A 15,246-nucleotide genomic window follows, 5' to 3' on the forward strand; every position below is an offset into this window, starting at 1 on the left:
TTCTCTACAGGTTCAATTATCTTCAATTTCAACCACCAAGTTGTCTCACTTTTAAAGTTCTGTTCTCTCCCTTACCCTACTGTGGGGGGAAATGAGTAAGCAGCTGTGTGGTGCTTACTGCCTACTGGGCTTAAGCCACAACACCCAGAAACAGGCAGACAACAAGAAAATACTTACTTGTGAAGCCATTTCTCGTGACTGACAAAGAAAGGGGGGAAAGAAAAGAGAAGACAATTTAAATAGAAGTGAATCTAAAGAAACAAACACGGACTGTTTAACAGGAACCATAGTGAACTAGCTACGCAGGTAATAATCTGTCAAGAGTGAAGTGAGGGCTTCTTGTGTGCACAGTATAAAAAGGGAGTGTCAAAGAGGAAATTGTGTATGTAGAAATATTAATATTGGCAAATCTTGTTCTTGTGACCGGAGTTAACCCTTAACTGATAACTTCCAGGTGTCAGCAACACAAACTAAGCTTTATGTCTCTTTAAACTCAAATTGATATGTGTACTGGAGGTTCTCTGAGTTAGAAACCTTCAAATTATGGTTGTAAGTTTGTAATTGCTGAGAAATATAGCAATTTACTTTTCTGTTACCTCCATTTTAAAGATCGAATCCAACAGGGTTTGAAAGTTGGTTTTGGCTTAATATGTCAAAAAAGCTAAGTGCTCGCCCATGCTAATATGCTCTCCCATGCTAATATTTTTTTTAGAGAAATGAGTCAAAAAATCCTTTAACTTCATAAGAAACACTTTGTAGAAGGGTTGCAGCTTTCATCATCGCTGCATTTGTAGGTATCTACCCATAAAGACCACAGCAGCAGAGCTTAATGTTGCTCTTCTGTATTCTGGGAAAAATCAAAGGTTAAGGAAGATTTCCCCTGCCCCTCTCTAAAGGGGGAAGGGTTTCAAAAATGCTCACCTGCTGAACAAGAGACTGCTGAAGTATTTAAGTGTGACAATACCACTGCGGGTCTGCATTCAGAGCTTTTTATAGAGAGTAACAAATGCTTTTACTTAATAAAGACATTGCCATTCACCTACACTAGTCCGGTCTGACAATTTAAAAACTTTAAGCAGTTTAATAACTAGATTTCCCTGTCCCCCTTCCCCTTCTTCCTCTACCTGATTTAACTCAAATTCTTCATGAGATTACCTGTGAAAGCCGATAGGAAATAATAGAACTCTTCTATCTATTGGACTGTGGCTTCTAGGCTGGTTTCAGTGCCTCCATGGATAATAACTATCTTAAACAAAATCTGGGCCTTGTCTGACCAAGTAATCAAGCACCTGAGCAGCTGCATGTGCACAGGCTCCAGAGGTTCTAGCGTTATGGTACAATCGTGAGTTTAGTGTTAAGTGACTAATGATCACAAACCTTGCTTTCAGAAAAAGATTTGAAATACCATTAATTTATTAGCTAATTTTGCTTCGGAAGACCCGAGTGTGTGTGCTTACCTTCCAGCCCTCTGCCAAAAAACAGAAGTCTGTTTTGATGAGTATTACTCTTATAGTTACCCGTTCCCTGCACAGCTGCTGTCTGTCAATACGCCTGTATGTTTGAAACATGTGAACAAGCAGAAAGGAGAAAAACAGGCCACCTGAATGAGCTCTTCACAATATATTGTATGCTCATAGTTCAAATTTCTTGATTCTCTTTTTTGGACCTCAAGTCAACTAGCCAGCTGTGAATGTGAGAATAAAGCATCACCATGAGTTTTACCTTACTTACCCTTATTTAATAAATTATTAAAATCTGGCATGTCCTCTTTTTTTGTTGAAAGCTATGATGGACTTTTTTTTTCATACTAACAGTGTGTTGCCTGTGTTCTTCTCCAAGGAAAGATTTTGATGAATGATGTTAATGCTGCTATACTGATAAAAGAAGAAAATCAGCCGACATTGTTGCAGTGGCACAGCCCACTGGCTAAGCTGTAAAAGCTGCTTGTCAAGGTATTGGTGGCCCACAGAGAGAGAGGAGCTACTGAATGTGGTCGAATCTTGCACAGCTTTTTGTATCTCTCATTTAAAAATTAACTGAATTTGAACTGTGTACTTCCTTCAAGTTAAACCTTGCCATTAGGCATTACATGGCTCAATGTTTTTCTGCAATATGGAAGAGAAAATGCAAATTGTCTGTGTTGGAAACCAGTAAACTATATCTGAACATTGCAGAAGAAAGAGGAAAGTTGTTGTTCACAGTTGTATTTTACAGCTGTGTTTGAGAACGGTTTCATGAGATGGCAGTACTAATCATGTAAAAAAAGTGGTTTATACATGACAGAAATAAAATCTGCACAAAGTACGCTAAATAGTAAAAAGTCGTTTTGTCATTATGTATAGGGAGAAATGTATACATTTAGATGGCAGATGCTTAAATACACGTATACAAAAAATTACCACTGTTTGGCAACTAAATTTAGAGAAATCCCACAATACACTGAATAACATTAATTTTCTTGTTGCTCATTTCTAACTAGGAATTCATGTGAACACTGAAATGCCAGCTGTTTTGGGAGAAGTGTTGTCTTGTTAAACCTGATACAGGACCTTGTCATACAGCTTGCTGTGAATACTGCTGTTAATCACTGTATGCAGGTTCAAACTAGAACTATCCTAGCCTGTCCTATCTGCACCTGAGCTACCCCTTGTTTCCAATCAGTCAGTTCTCTATAGGTGAGCACAGGAATGAAAGTCAGTATGTAGACTCTAGACGGCTCTGGGTATTCATGAAGTCTGGGGCTAAATGGGGGCCCTGAATTCATGTAGCCATATACATGTCAGCAGCAGGAGACCTTCAGTGGGTTATCAGAATTCTGTGCATTTGCAGATAGGATATTAATAATATTCTTTAAATAAATGGTTCCCGTTCTGATGAGGACCAAAGAATGTTGTATAGTCTATAATCGAATTGAAAGAAAAGTACAGTAAACTGACATACCTCGGATGTTGTAAGCTTTTGGGATTCTGTCCTATAGACTCCAATTGGAATGTCTCCTGTAGAAGAACAAAGTTTCTGATACAGTCTGGCATATGTCCTAATCCATAGATCCTCTTCTGTGATCTTCACCTGAACAAATAATGATAGGAAGGAGGGCTTTTGAGGGTTTATCACTTATTCTGTACACTCTTCTTGGAAAAAAAAAAATCACAACTAAACACGAGCTAATAATGATTGTATTGCACCTTTGCTCCACAACAAATCTGGAGCTTCTGTTGAGTCTGTAGACACTGTTTCTTTTGTTTTCTCCCTGTTTGGGAGACATTGCAGTGCAAATGGTTCAGTCTTATGAAATTCTGTTCTTGTTTTAAAATTACTTAAAAACTTATATGGCAAACTTCATTCAGTGTTCACATCTGACTAAACTCTCACAGAATGGGCTAAATATTGACAGCAGTAAGAAACTGGTGATGGACAGACTGAAGACCACTTAAGTATTATGAATGCAGCCAGGAAACTGCTCACTAGACTGCAGGCTGAATATCTGGAGAAAAGGGAGTTGAAGGAAAATTAATACACTAAGCATAAATGACATATGAAAGCCTAAAATCAATCTTTAGTATTTAATTACTATTACAATACCTTTATTTCAGGGTATGTGAGCCTATTTTCAGAGTTTCAGCTGTCTTGCATGCACAGTAGCAAAGCTTAAAGATTGACCCACATATCTATAACTAGCTTTTATTTAAATAACTTTCTTAGACCATCATTGATAACTTCTTTTTAGAGAACAACATCCTGCAATTCTTTGTAGTTCCCCAGAAAGCAGTGGATACATAACTTCTGTTGATCTGTTTGACAGCTGGGGTGTGATGGGTGAAGGTGAAGCCAGAAAGGTGGGGTTTATTTTTAGTAAAAATGAATTCTTATGGTTTGTGTCTATACATGTGTAGAAAACTAGATATAAACTCTGCACTGACATACATAACTGCTTAAGCCACAACAATGACTTTCGAACTTTGACACTAAAGCCATTTAATATATATTATTTTTATCTAAATTCCAGTTCTGCTCTTTATTGTCTATGATGGAAATGGGTGTCATGAAATAGCATTGTGTGTCAGTGCTAGCCATGCTGTACCAGACAGGTAATGTTTCCCGCGTTTTATATACTTAATTTTTAAAGTTGTTAGCTGAACTGCCATTGCTCTGTTATTAAAAAATACACATTTCCTGTGCTTTCCTGTCTATCCTGTTTTCCTTTGAGCCTTACAGAATATATTGTATTTTCTTTTGCTTGGGGGTGGTTTTTTGCTATGGAAGTGGCCATTTTCATGTCTTCTCCCCTAGTGAAAAAGGAAACATGACTTTTCTTGGACTTTCACAAGAGCAAGTGCTGTACACAAATCCCCAGGTATTTTTCAGACAGTACAGAATCTTCTCTAGTACTCTGTAGTAATTTTTACTAACAACTTACTGAACAAAGAAACCCAGATCCTGGTGTGGTATCAAGTCCCAGAAGTAGTCTTGTGATGGAAATCATATAACCTTTCACAAATGACTGCAAGAGTTTCAACAGGAGAGATGGAAAATAAACAAAAAAGCTTTAATTAACAGATGAACAGATAACTGTTAGCACCATGTGTGAATTTGACAGAAACTGTACATCTGTGTTTACAATCAAACTCTATCCTTTAAGTAGGCAAAGTGATGTTAAGTTTGTACAAAGTATTGTAGCAATAGTTATCCCTAATTTTGTGCTGAATATACTTACATAAAATAAGTGTTCTTATTTGGTCCTGCTTATGCATGCAATATACATACAGGATTCAAAGAGACAAATGTATAATAAGGCACCATGAAAGCAAAGGTAGATGTAAGATCAGCAGAAGAAAGGTGTTAGCCTTATTAGGTGTCAAATTATAATAATAAACTGTTCTGTGCAAAAGAGGTGCTGTTGCATGTTAGATGGGTCTGCAGTTCTGAGTAGTGAACTCTTCTGTGCAAAAGAGATGCTGTTGCATGTTAGATGGGTCTGCAGTACTGAGTAGTGAACTCTTCTGTGCAAAAGAGATGCTGTTGCATGTTAGATGGGTCTGCAGTACTGAGCAGTGGGTAATACTAAGGTGAGACTGCTGCTGTTTTAATTCAAACAACTCAATTGCTTTTGCCTTTTTTTTTTTTTAAGGGTTGATCTGCCTTATCTCAGTTTAGGCTTGTTGCTCTGCTAACAGAAGTGTTTTGCTGATTGGTTAAAAGATAGAAATTAAGCTAAATGCTTATGTTTAGCACCTGAATATGGAAGCATCCACAGGCTAGCTCTAGGTATAGGAAAAGTAGATAGCCACTTAGGCGAGCAGGCTGCGTGGGCCATGCTGCTGTTGCTGCTTATTTTGTGTACTTTGATACTTGAAACCTAGAGCTAGCAGCTGCTGCTCAGGCATCCTGATGTGCAGAAAGGTAGTCATTATTCAGGAGTGAGGGCAATATTCTCTCTTTCCACCCTGAAACCAGTTGCTACCTTCATTTGTCATGATCCTATATTTTCTTCAGATTGTTTTACCAACTGTCTGAGGCTGCTGCTCTTTCTTTATCCACACTGACTGTCATCATTTCTTTTTGCATGAGGAGCCCTGATCTGGATTCTTGGGCAGCAAGGTTCTTCCCACCACTGTCTCTTTGTAACCACTGCATATATTTCTTGTTAGGGCCAGATACAATGGCTCATTGGGACTCATTAGTGATACATCTGGACTCATCTAGTTCTCACAAGTAAGACAACAGGACACAGTGCAGATGCAGATGACTGATAAACTACTCATAAAAGTGATGCTGTTGATTTCTGTGGTTAGAGACACTACTGTGCGAGAATGGGCACTGCCTTTTCGTTGCAGATCACGGGAGCTATCAGTCTGTATAACCTATGTAGTCCTTGTCAAAACCATCCTACTTGTCTGACTATGGAGAGTTTCACAAACAGTATTATATTGTTTAGCAACAGAACTTGCACAAGGACAGGGTTTTGTGTTTGGGAGTTCATAACTGGGCTAGTACTGTCTTTAGAACATGCTTGATGGTATTTTGCCTTTGATTATTCCTGGCAGTGACATGTACATTAATGGCTTACATGTAGGAAAACAAGGTAATACAACAATAAAATGTAATAAAATAGGTGGTAACACTGCATGTTTGTGTTAAGGCAAGTTCCATTATCGTGCATAGTACCTGATAAAGCAGTGTATCCAACATACTGATGCTGAAAACTCTGCCAGCAGCGAAGGGCAGTCGAAACATAAATGCTAGATTAGATCCCTTCTCACGTTCTTTCTGTTAAGAAATTAAAAACAAATAGAAAACACTTCTAGTGCTGGTTTTGGAAGGACAATAATAATAAAAACCATCAAATTGATATTACCTTGAAAGAGGTCAAAGGTGTAAAATCTCTTTACTCTGAATACAGTTTCTTTTGAAAACATATAGCATCTTTGTTCAGTACTTACAGTTTTTCAGGTTAAAAGATTTTGTTTAATGCATACGTTGTTTCAGTCATCACATTTCAAATTGAATGGGCATATTCGACCAAATAATTTTAAAAGTGATGGATGAATTTCAAGGGTGCTTAGAGCAAAGCTCTGGTTATTCCTGCTCCGGTTCCTTGGTGCTGACAGTGTAATCTCATTAAGGTCAGAAAGGTTACTAGCAACACAAAACATGAACAGAATCTGGGGTAGAAACTTACTGCTCTAATTCTTCTGGGGAAGGGATATACATAACTAAACATAACTATAGTTATGCCTTATGACAATTCACTTGCAGAGAAATCCCACCACAATGTGCTTCCTATTCCTTCAGTTATCAGAGAGCAGAACTACAGGTTGGAAGTTTGTTAAGTTTAAGAGGAAGGGTAATACCAAGCTTCCAGTTCAGTGATGCCATGAAGAGGTGTTCTCAAAGTGCAGAAATGTAGTATGTGTTGGAATTGAGACACTTATGTCCAACACATATCTGCAGTAATACATGCTGGGGACTGACTGGCTGGCAAGTAGCTCATCAGAGAAGACGCCAGGGGTCCTATTGAACATAAAAGTTGAACATGTGCCAGCAATGTGCTTTTCTGGCAAAGGTGGTGAATGGTGTCCTGGACTGAGTTAGGAGGAGTGTTGAGAGTATGTTGAGGAAGGTGATCCTTCTGCACTACTCACTAAGACTAAAGCCACACCTGGAGTACTGTGTCCAGTTCTAGGTTCCCCAGTAAAAGGAGAGGGGGAGCTACTGGAGATAGTCCAGACAAGCACCACTAAGATGATCAAGGGAATGTGGGATCTTGACTGAGGGAGAGCTGAGACTGTTTAGCCCAGAGAAGAGTAGGCTTAGGATGATGTCATCAATGTGTAAAAATAGCTGAACAGGGGGTGCAGTGAAGACAGAGTTAGGCTCTTTTCAGTGGTGCCTAGGGGACAGGACAAGAGGCAGTGCGCAACAGCTGAAACAGTCAGTTTCTTCTGAATGTCAGGAGATCCATTTTTACTCAGTCAGAGTGACTGAGCACTGGCACAGCCTGCCCAGGGAGGTTGAGGATTCTCCCTCTTTGGGAACAGTTAAAAGCCCTCTTGACATCATCCTGGGCAACTGCCCCTAGATGGTCCTGCTTGAGAAGGGGTCTTAGGTAAGATGTCATTCAGTAGTCCCTTCCATCCCTAAACATGCTCTGATTCTGTGATACACAAATGAGCAGTCTGCTCTAGCTAATGGTTTTGTTGAACAGCAGTATTCTAACCCATTTGTCACTGGATAGTCTGGTTGTACCTGGGGACTTCTGTGGCTTGACATAAGTGGAGTTGAAAACAACGTCACACAAAAAGAATTTACTCTCCAGATAAAAACACACAGCAAATAACTCTTAAAAATATGCCATTATTCTGTCTTTAAAAAAAAAAGTAAAGAAATTGACAGAGGTGACATTAAAGGGGTTTCAAAAATTTTAAGGAAATAAAATACAATTATTATTTCAGGTTTTTTTTTATTACAGTCGCTATCTGTTCTGACCAAATACTACTGCCTTGTACTAGAGATTTTTCTCAATGAGAAATACATACATAAGCACACACTCATGCTCTTGCACGTATAGGCATACATGTGTGCTTTGATGCCTGAGTAGCAAAGGGGTGTTTCTAGCAACTTGTGTGCTTCTGAGTTGAAGAAAGCAGTCTAATTGTACAAAGAACACTTCCAACTAGATAAGCATGTTGCTGTGCTTACTGGTGTACACCACAGAAACAAGAAGCTTTGTATTTCTTTTGTAGCTCAGACTCATGTATTTGAGTGTTTTTAGTGCAGTAGACAAAGTGGAAGATATTTTTCTTCAGATCCTATTGAGAATAAAAACTTGCCTATTATGGAAAAAATGCTGAGATTTGTTTCACAACAAAGTCTTCAAAATTAAAATTACATTCATATTGTAACATATGTTACATTAAATCCCCTTAGGTTCATGCCATAAAATATTTTATAGGGATTTGCTGTGAAATGGCTATCGTCCTATTATATGACTCAGGTATATGTTTATCCTTCCATCTGTTTAAAGAAATTTGCAGCAGATTCTGCTTTTCTGCCAAGAAACGTGTGGGATAAAGCAAGAGATATTTGAGGAATTGTCTGACTCTTATCCAAAATTCTGATAATAAACGTAAGGCCGCTCCTACTTGTTTTATTTTAAAATGGAAGCTTAGAAATTTATTCTCTCCCTTTATTTTCATTTTATTTTATTGTTTCTTTCTATCTCTTATTACAAGTTTCCTTATTCTTGCCTAAAGAAGATTTGCAAGAAATAGTTTTTACTTGTGCACTTTGCATTGAGCTCTGTTTTATTACTTGCTTCCCAGAAAATAAAGCAGATATAGAAGCCAGAAATGTGCCAGAATGTCCCAGCAGTTTTATTTCATAAATGTGGTACCCAGCCGCTCCTTCCCTGACATACTTTGGAATTAACGAAGAAGGGGATATAGCTACTTAAAGAAAATTATAGATAATTTCTAGGAACATAAATAAAAGATCACGACATCCTGTTAAAATGGTAACATTCAAACTGGGGGCAGGGGAGGCAAATCTCCTTACCTTTTCTAATTTGGATAGTGCAAGAGAATAGCAGTCTTTGGCTCTGAACTGCATGAATCTCATATTGGCTGGGTGAGTTAGTTCTGTGATAATGCTTAGGCTTGAGAACAACCTATATTTTAAAAGAATGTAACAGTCAGATTTCTGATTATAACAATTCACAAGTGTAAGGCTCGGCATAATGCTGTAGCTTGTACTCGTGCCCATGTTTTTAATCAGGTCCCTGAAACCTGTGGTGTTTTTTGGCACAAGGGAATGCTGGCAAAATAGCAAAGGAAACTAAAAAACATTCTCTGTAGCATTCACAAAGAAGAAAACATAGATTCAAATGTTGACCTTATAACATATTTTAATGTCAGAAAGGAACCACTTAATTTTATTACCAGAGGTTTTATTTAATAATTTCTAAAATGACACAAATCTGTAGGAAATAACAAAAACATGCAAAACTCTATGGCCTGCACCTATTATCTGGTTGTACATGAACTACTATTAGAACTGCCTTATGTAGTTGTTACATTTGATTTTTTTATTTTGTAGTTTTGTTTGTATGCTCTGTGTCCATAGACTGAGCAACACAGATGAAAATTGACACTTCTTGGGACTTGCTGAGAAAAAGTATGCTTAGGTATACTTACGTTCTCATTTTGAAACACTTAAATACACTGAATATTCATAAATTATCACTACTTCAGGCTTCCAGTAACAAAAAAAAGACAGTGAATAAAATTTAACTCTGTTCTGGCTGAATTACACAGATTTTCACAAAGCAAACTGAAGACCCCTTCCTCAGCCCTCGGAGCTCTAACAGCTAGAAATAAATGTGTGTCTTAAGCTATGCTATACTAAGCAACTTGGGATAAAACTTGGGTTATCATTTGAGAATTTCCTCTACAGATTAGTGTCAGAAAATGAGATATCCGTTTGTAATCTGTTTTGCTGATCCTGAAAGTACTTATTTACATGTGACAATAGATAATTGTAGTGCTAATGACATCATTAATGTGGCTTCAATCAGTTAAAAAAATTACGTGGTTTTCTTGAAAGCTGAATTTAGTAAGTTAGTGTCAAATGGAATCCAATGTACCTTTTTTGCAAGTCTTTAGTCTTTTCCCCTCATTTTTGTAAGGAGGAACTTCACTGAAATGGCAATTCAAGCAGAGCCTAAATGTGGGGAAACGTATGTCAAAACTATCTGCCAGTATGTGTTAATACCATATTATTGCAATACAGTTTCCTAAATCTCTCAATGCCAAAATGCAGACTGGTAATGATCACATGATTCCAAACACGTCCTGAACACGTGACGGTAAAAATGCTAGCCCTTCTTTTGTTAGCAGTTATATCACTGAATAACCAAGTATTAGGTATGAACATACAAGGACAAATGGAATTGGTGAACTGGGAGAGCGTGTGGATCACTTAACAATAACCACTTGAGTATGCTGCAGTTTGAAAGGCACTGTGCATGCTCAGGAATTTCTGTGCCTTTTTAACTCTTACATTCAGACTTTGATACAAACTTTGAGTGGTGCAGTATTGTTATACAAAGTCTACTTACGTCCTACTAAAGATTAGGCACTTAGGGAATGGTGTCTATGTGCATAGATTAAATACATAACCATACACTTGAGATGCAACTGTGGTACATCTTCACTTGTGTGATGTGTTTTGTAAAAGCCTGTGAAGTGCTCATAAAAACTGGGTGAAAAAAAAGTCCTGGTAATATCACAATTGAACGTATGAACTTGTACATATTAAGTAGCTTAACAAATGTGTTAAAGTTCTGAGGAAGGAGAATATGAATTTCTTCTGTTAATTCTGTATCATGCAGCATAGAAATACTTAAGCTTCTGCTGGCTGGAAATTTTCTTGTATTGCTGTATTAAAGGACAGCCATTCATATTTGAAAACTAGCAATATAACACCCAGAACTAAGAACAATAGGAAATTAAAAGCTGATCTAACAACAAAACATACCAAAGTTGCAGGAAAAAATGCAGATTACCAGGTTTTTGTTAAAGATGGGTTTAGTTTGTTACCAGATATAAAACCTGATTTATGCTAGGAAATCAGTTTCAAACCTGGTCTTAGCTAAATACATATTTTACTTATCAATGCCTTTTAGCAGAATCAGGGGAAAATGACTTTCCAGGCAATGAAGTCCAGATTGCCTCTTGCCCTGACTGTAAGGCATGCTGTCCACAAGCTTTCAGCACTGGAGCAGGCTAAGATACCTCTTTTTATTCCTCTTTTCTATCCCATGCTAGTGAAAAGGACTGGACAGGGTGCAGAAAGCCCTCAGCAGCCTGATGAAGACATGGATTGCTGTTGATCTGGTATTTGGGAATAAGACTAGCAAGAGATACATTTAATTCTTTCCTGAACCAAAAAGATAAACCAAGAAAACAATTTAATACCATTGTAAAACCTCATTTGCTTTATCTACAATATGGTGCTGACTGCTAGGTATCAGCCAGACTATTGACTCGATACATGTCCTGCTGTCAACAGGCTTCTTGAAGTATTTGAAACATAGTCTTCAAGATGTTAGCTATTAAAAACAGAGCCTCCTGAACACTAACATTTAAACCTATTAATTAATAGAAAGCAAGAGTAAATATATAAACACCCCTAGTATAGACCTACTGCCTGAGAGCACCCACTATTTTTCTGAAGTGGATTTACAGCTGTCAATACAGACTCAATGATTGGCTTCATATTTCATATAAAAAAATCAAAAGCATCTCTTGGACACAGTCCAAAACTAGTAATTTCTCCTTGTACTTTTAAACTATGATAAATTGTTCTTTCCCATCCAGAGGATTAAAAATCTTCTCTTAGTCAGTGTGACCATTTGAGTCACACTTCTTTACTCCTTCTATGTATAATTAAGTCAGATAAGCTAGTGTTGTGTCACAGTTTTAATTGGTATGGGACAGTTTCTAGCCGTAAAAGTGCTACTAACCTTGTTGTTATAAACAATCCATTGTCTTCTAAAGTGGGGTTACACAAACTCTGCTGGCAAAGCAAGATTATTAATTTATGTAAATAAGGGACTAATGTCAGAACAGGTATCTGAGTACTGAACTGAACCTAGGCCAAACAGTACCTCAGCCCACTTGAATCACCTTTTCATGCCTGTTTACTGCCCCTAATGAGGTCAGCTGATCCAAGTCAAATTAGGGAGGTTTAGAATAGCTTCTCTCTTCTGATTTAACTTAGTGACATTAAGTGGAACCTGCTTCACTGATGCACTAACTTTGAGAACATCATATATTAGCAGTGGTTTAAAATCCTTTAAAATTACAGTCCAGCCTCCTCTTCATTAGTCTCTGACACTATTATGTATTATTAAGTAATGAAAAAACCTTTAAACACATTTTTAAAGTTGAGCTGCAAAACTATTTACCTCGGTGCAATGAACGTAGTCTATTTTGTAGAGGAGGTAAATGCTATTACCTGAGGCTTCTTCCCAAAGCTTACTTATTTCTACAACTTTACACCCTATAAAAATGCAGTGAAATTATTATTCATGTCCTAAGGAGAAAAGCTAGGGAGAAAAGTAGTGCTGTGTCTTAAACTAAGAAATTTATTCTGATTTCTTCTGGTATCTCTAAAAAGTACCATGCAGTACTAAAAACATACTGAACCAGATATACAGTTTGGACATGAGTTAACTCTGCCATCTAGTTGTAAGCATTGTGCAAGACAACTTAATTATTAGTAAATTCTAGTTGGATATCTATAGTATGTAATCTACTTGTGTTACTATCTTTTAGTGTTTTACAAAGTAGAACACAATCATGGGAAAAAAACAACTGGCACTTTCTAAGGTGGCGCTTTTTTTTTTTCCATTCAACTCAATTTTTTGTTATTTTTTATATTTGGGGGTAAAATGTATTTCTGAAAAATTTAAGTGATACACATCAAAACCTCAGTGAGATATCCTAACACAATATGGTTAAGAGCAGACTTGGGTGATGCACACATTAAATTCAATTATAGCTTCTAAATTAAATTTAGGTGTGATTATGAGATACACCCATGCTAGTATTGGGCAGAAATTCAAAACCTGAAAGTTAGAAAAAGAGAGAACTTGTGCAACACAGTTTTTGCTGTTTCTGAGCACATGCAGAAGTGCTAACAGCAGTTAACTGCATTCTTGCATGATTGCATTAAAAAAGTCATTGAAATACTTGTCTTTTAATGAGCTTATTTTCTGAAATACAGATTCAAGAGACTTCAACTATGCACTTTTCTCCAGCCTTATATGGAAGACTTGACATAGAAAAGGGGAGCAATATTGAATGATACTGAATCCTCCAGGGAAGGACTTAATTTTGTCCAGGTCTTAACTAGAGTGAACAGCAGGAAGTGCTAGGCCTAAGCCCAAAATCAAGGAGGCATTTCATACCTGACTGTGTGATGTGTTTTGTGTGTGGGTTTTTCTTGTCTACTTGGTTGGGGTATTTTTAAGCAAATAAGGTTTTTTTTCACAGTTTAAAGGGACGCATATCTTTTACTATTTGTGAAATCAAGGTATTTAACACAAAATGAGGCTTTAATCAGGGGTGGTTCTCAGATGAACAGGAAATCTCAGTGTGTTTAGTAGTTCTTCACAGCACTGCCTTCTCAGCCTCTTCACAAGACTGGCAATTTTTTCACTCAAATCAGTTATTCCTTCATGACCCTTAGTACATAGTTGTCTTACATACTGTTGCATACATGTGCCTAAAATCTTAAGTTTTGTTCAAAACTAAACATTTAAAATGTGACCAGTTACTATTAACTTCACAGTGATGAATTGCTTACCTTTTATCATTAGAAGGATCTGCTTTTCATACTGGCTTTAGCATTACTGTGAAAGACTGCTGCACTGAGGAAAAATTTCTGTTCTCAACTATCTTGGGTCCTAAGTCTTCAAGAGTAGTTTTCTTTTGCTTCCTGCAAACCTGACAGTTGACTTTTTAAATGATCATTGAGTTTTGGGATGCATAGAATTTCAGGAGAATACCTTAGGATTCTGAGTATATTGCTAAGCAGGTTAGGAAAAAGTCTGCCCATGTAAGACACTAATTCATATATGGGAAAAATTAAATAGAAGAAAAGAGGAAAAGATGTCATTTCTAATAGGAGTACAAAAGGCACTAGATATTTCACAGTTAATGAGGATACACAGATAAATTGCAAAAATATCTTACCTAAAGAGTGTTTGAACATTTACAATAGTCTTAGCATCTGCCATGTAGTCTTCCTCAGCACTCATTGTACTTTCTTTGTCCACCACCACCATATTAGCTGCAAATGTGACCCCACATCTTAGTAAATCATCTAGGCTTTTGTGGAGAGAAAGAGGGAGAAAGAAACAAGCAACTTAAATATGGAACACTTAAAAGACTGGCGATGGCTGTAATTTGCAGATCACAGGTGTGAGTTGCTGGTTCCCTTCATCTCCATGTGCATATCATAATTTCCAATACAATCTATGTTGAGAATATAATCTCAATTCATGAAATAGGATATGAATGATTATTCTCCTCTAAGTCATACATAATGCACTTCAGTGGGTTGTTATAGTCCCTCTCCTTTTGCCAAAATGATACGTTTATTTCAACTTCTTAAAATAAGCCGTTAATGATTACTTGGGAAAACAGTATGTCCCTGCATGCTGCAACAACTTGCTTCATTGCAGTTACTTTTGGCAATAAACAGACCCAGATAAATGTTATGGGTTGCTCTTTCCCACAGTTACTTCATTTTCCATTAATACTTCGTATTCTATAATACTTCATTTTCAATTAATACTTCATATTCTATAATACTTCATTTTCAAAATGCTATTAAAAGTTCTGTCAGGACATCTCACATATTCCTCTTTAAGGTTAATCTAAGAGTTGGAGTGTTCTCATGATGCTTTTAGAGCAGATGTACATCAGTAAAGCCTTGCATGCTGTTTGTTGGATGGTGTTTCCCATAAAGCCTGAGAATAGGAAATACAAACAACTGAGTTCTCATCATGCCTTGTAGCTTTGTTTCCAAAATGAAGCATGTGTCAGTTGTTTTAACAATAATATTTTCCATAGAAACAAAGTAATATTAGAAAAGATTAGAAAGGACTTTTCTGTGATGAAGACAAATGCTAGGAGCTTAGCCATTTTTAAGCAAGTGAGAATGAGAAAGGGTGAATGT

The 15,246-nt window shown here is 37.0% G+C and overlaps 2 protein-coding genes across 7 annotated transcripts in view; both read right to left on the reverse strand.

Moving 5' to 3' along the window:
- The window catches only part of F13B (coagulation factor XIII B chain), a 301,636-nt gene that overhangs the window by 109,570 nt on the left and 176,820 nt on the right, over positions 1-15,246 (reverse strand). The window lies entirely within an intron of this gene.
- The window catches only part of KCNT2 (potassium sodium-activated channel subfamily T member 2), a 130,505-nt gene that overhangs the window by 7,432 nt on the left and 107,827 nt on the right, over positions 1-15,246 (reverse strand). For 3 of the 6 annotated variants that reach the window (XM_061379250.1, XM_061379251.1, XM_061379248.1), the window contains 6 exons: positions 14,259-14,393; positions 9,055-9,166; positions 6,166-6,267; positions 4,418-4,501; positions 2,941-3,069; positions 178-198 (listed from right to left, as the gene is read on the reverse strand). In XM_061379250.1, the coding sequence (XP_061235234.1) occupies positions 178-198; positions 2,941-3,069; positions 4,418-4,501; positions 6,166-6,267; positions 9,055-9,166; positions 14,259-14,393 (583 nt within the window). The remainder of the gene's footprint in view (positions 1-177; positions 199-2,940; positions 3,070-4,417; positions 4,502-6,165; positions 6,268-9,054; positions 9,167-14,258; positions 14,394-15,246) is intronic. The other 3 variants (XM_061379253.1, XM_061379252.1, XM_061379249.1) reach the window with 1 other exon arrangement.

The sequence above is a fragment of the Neopsephotus bourkii genome, unplaced genomic scaffold, assembly GCF_033783945.1.
Source record: "Neopsephotus bourkii isolate Nb327-2 ecotype Australia unplaced genomic scaffold, CSIRO-AGI_Nbou_v1 NB_1768, whole genome shotgun sequence".
In the NCBI taxonomy this organism is placed as follows: Eukaryota; Metazoa; Chordata; class Aves; order Psittaciformes; family Psittacidae; genus Neopsephotus; species Neopsephotus bourkii.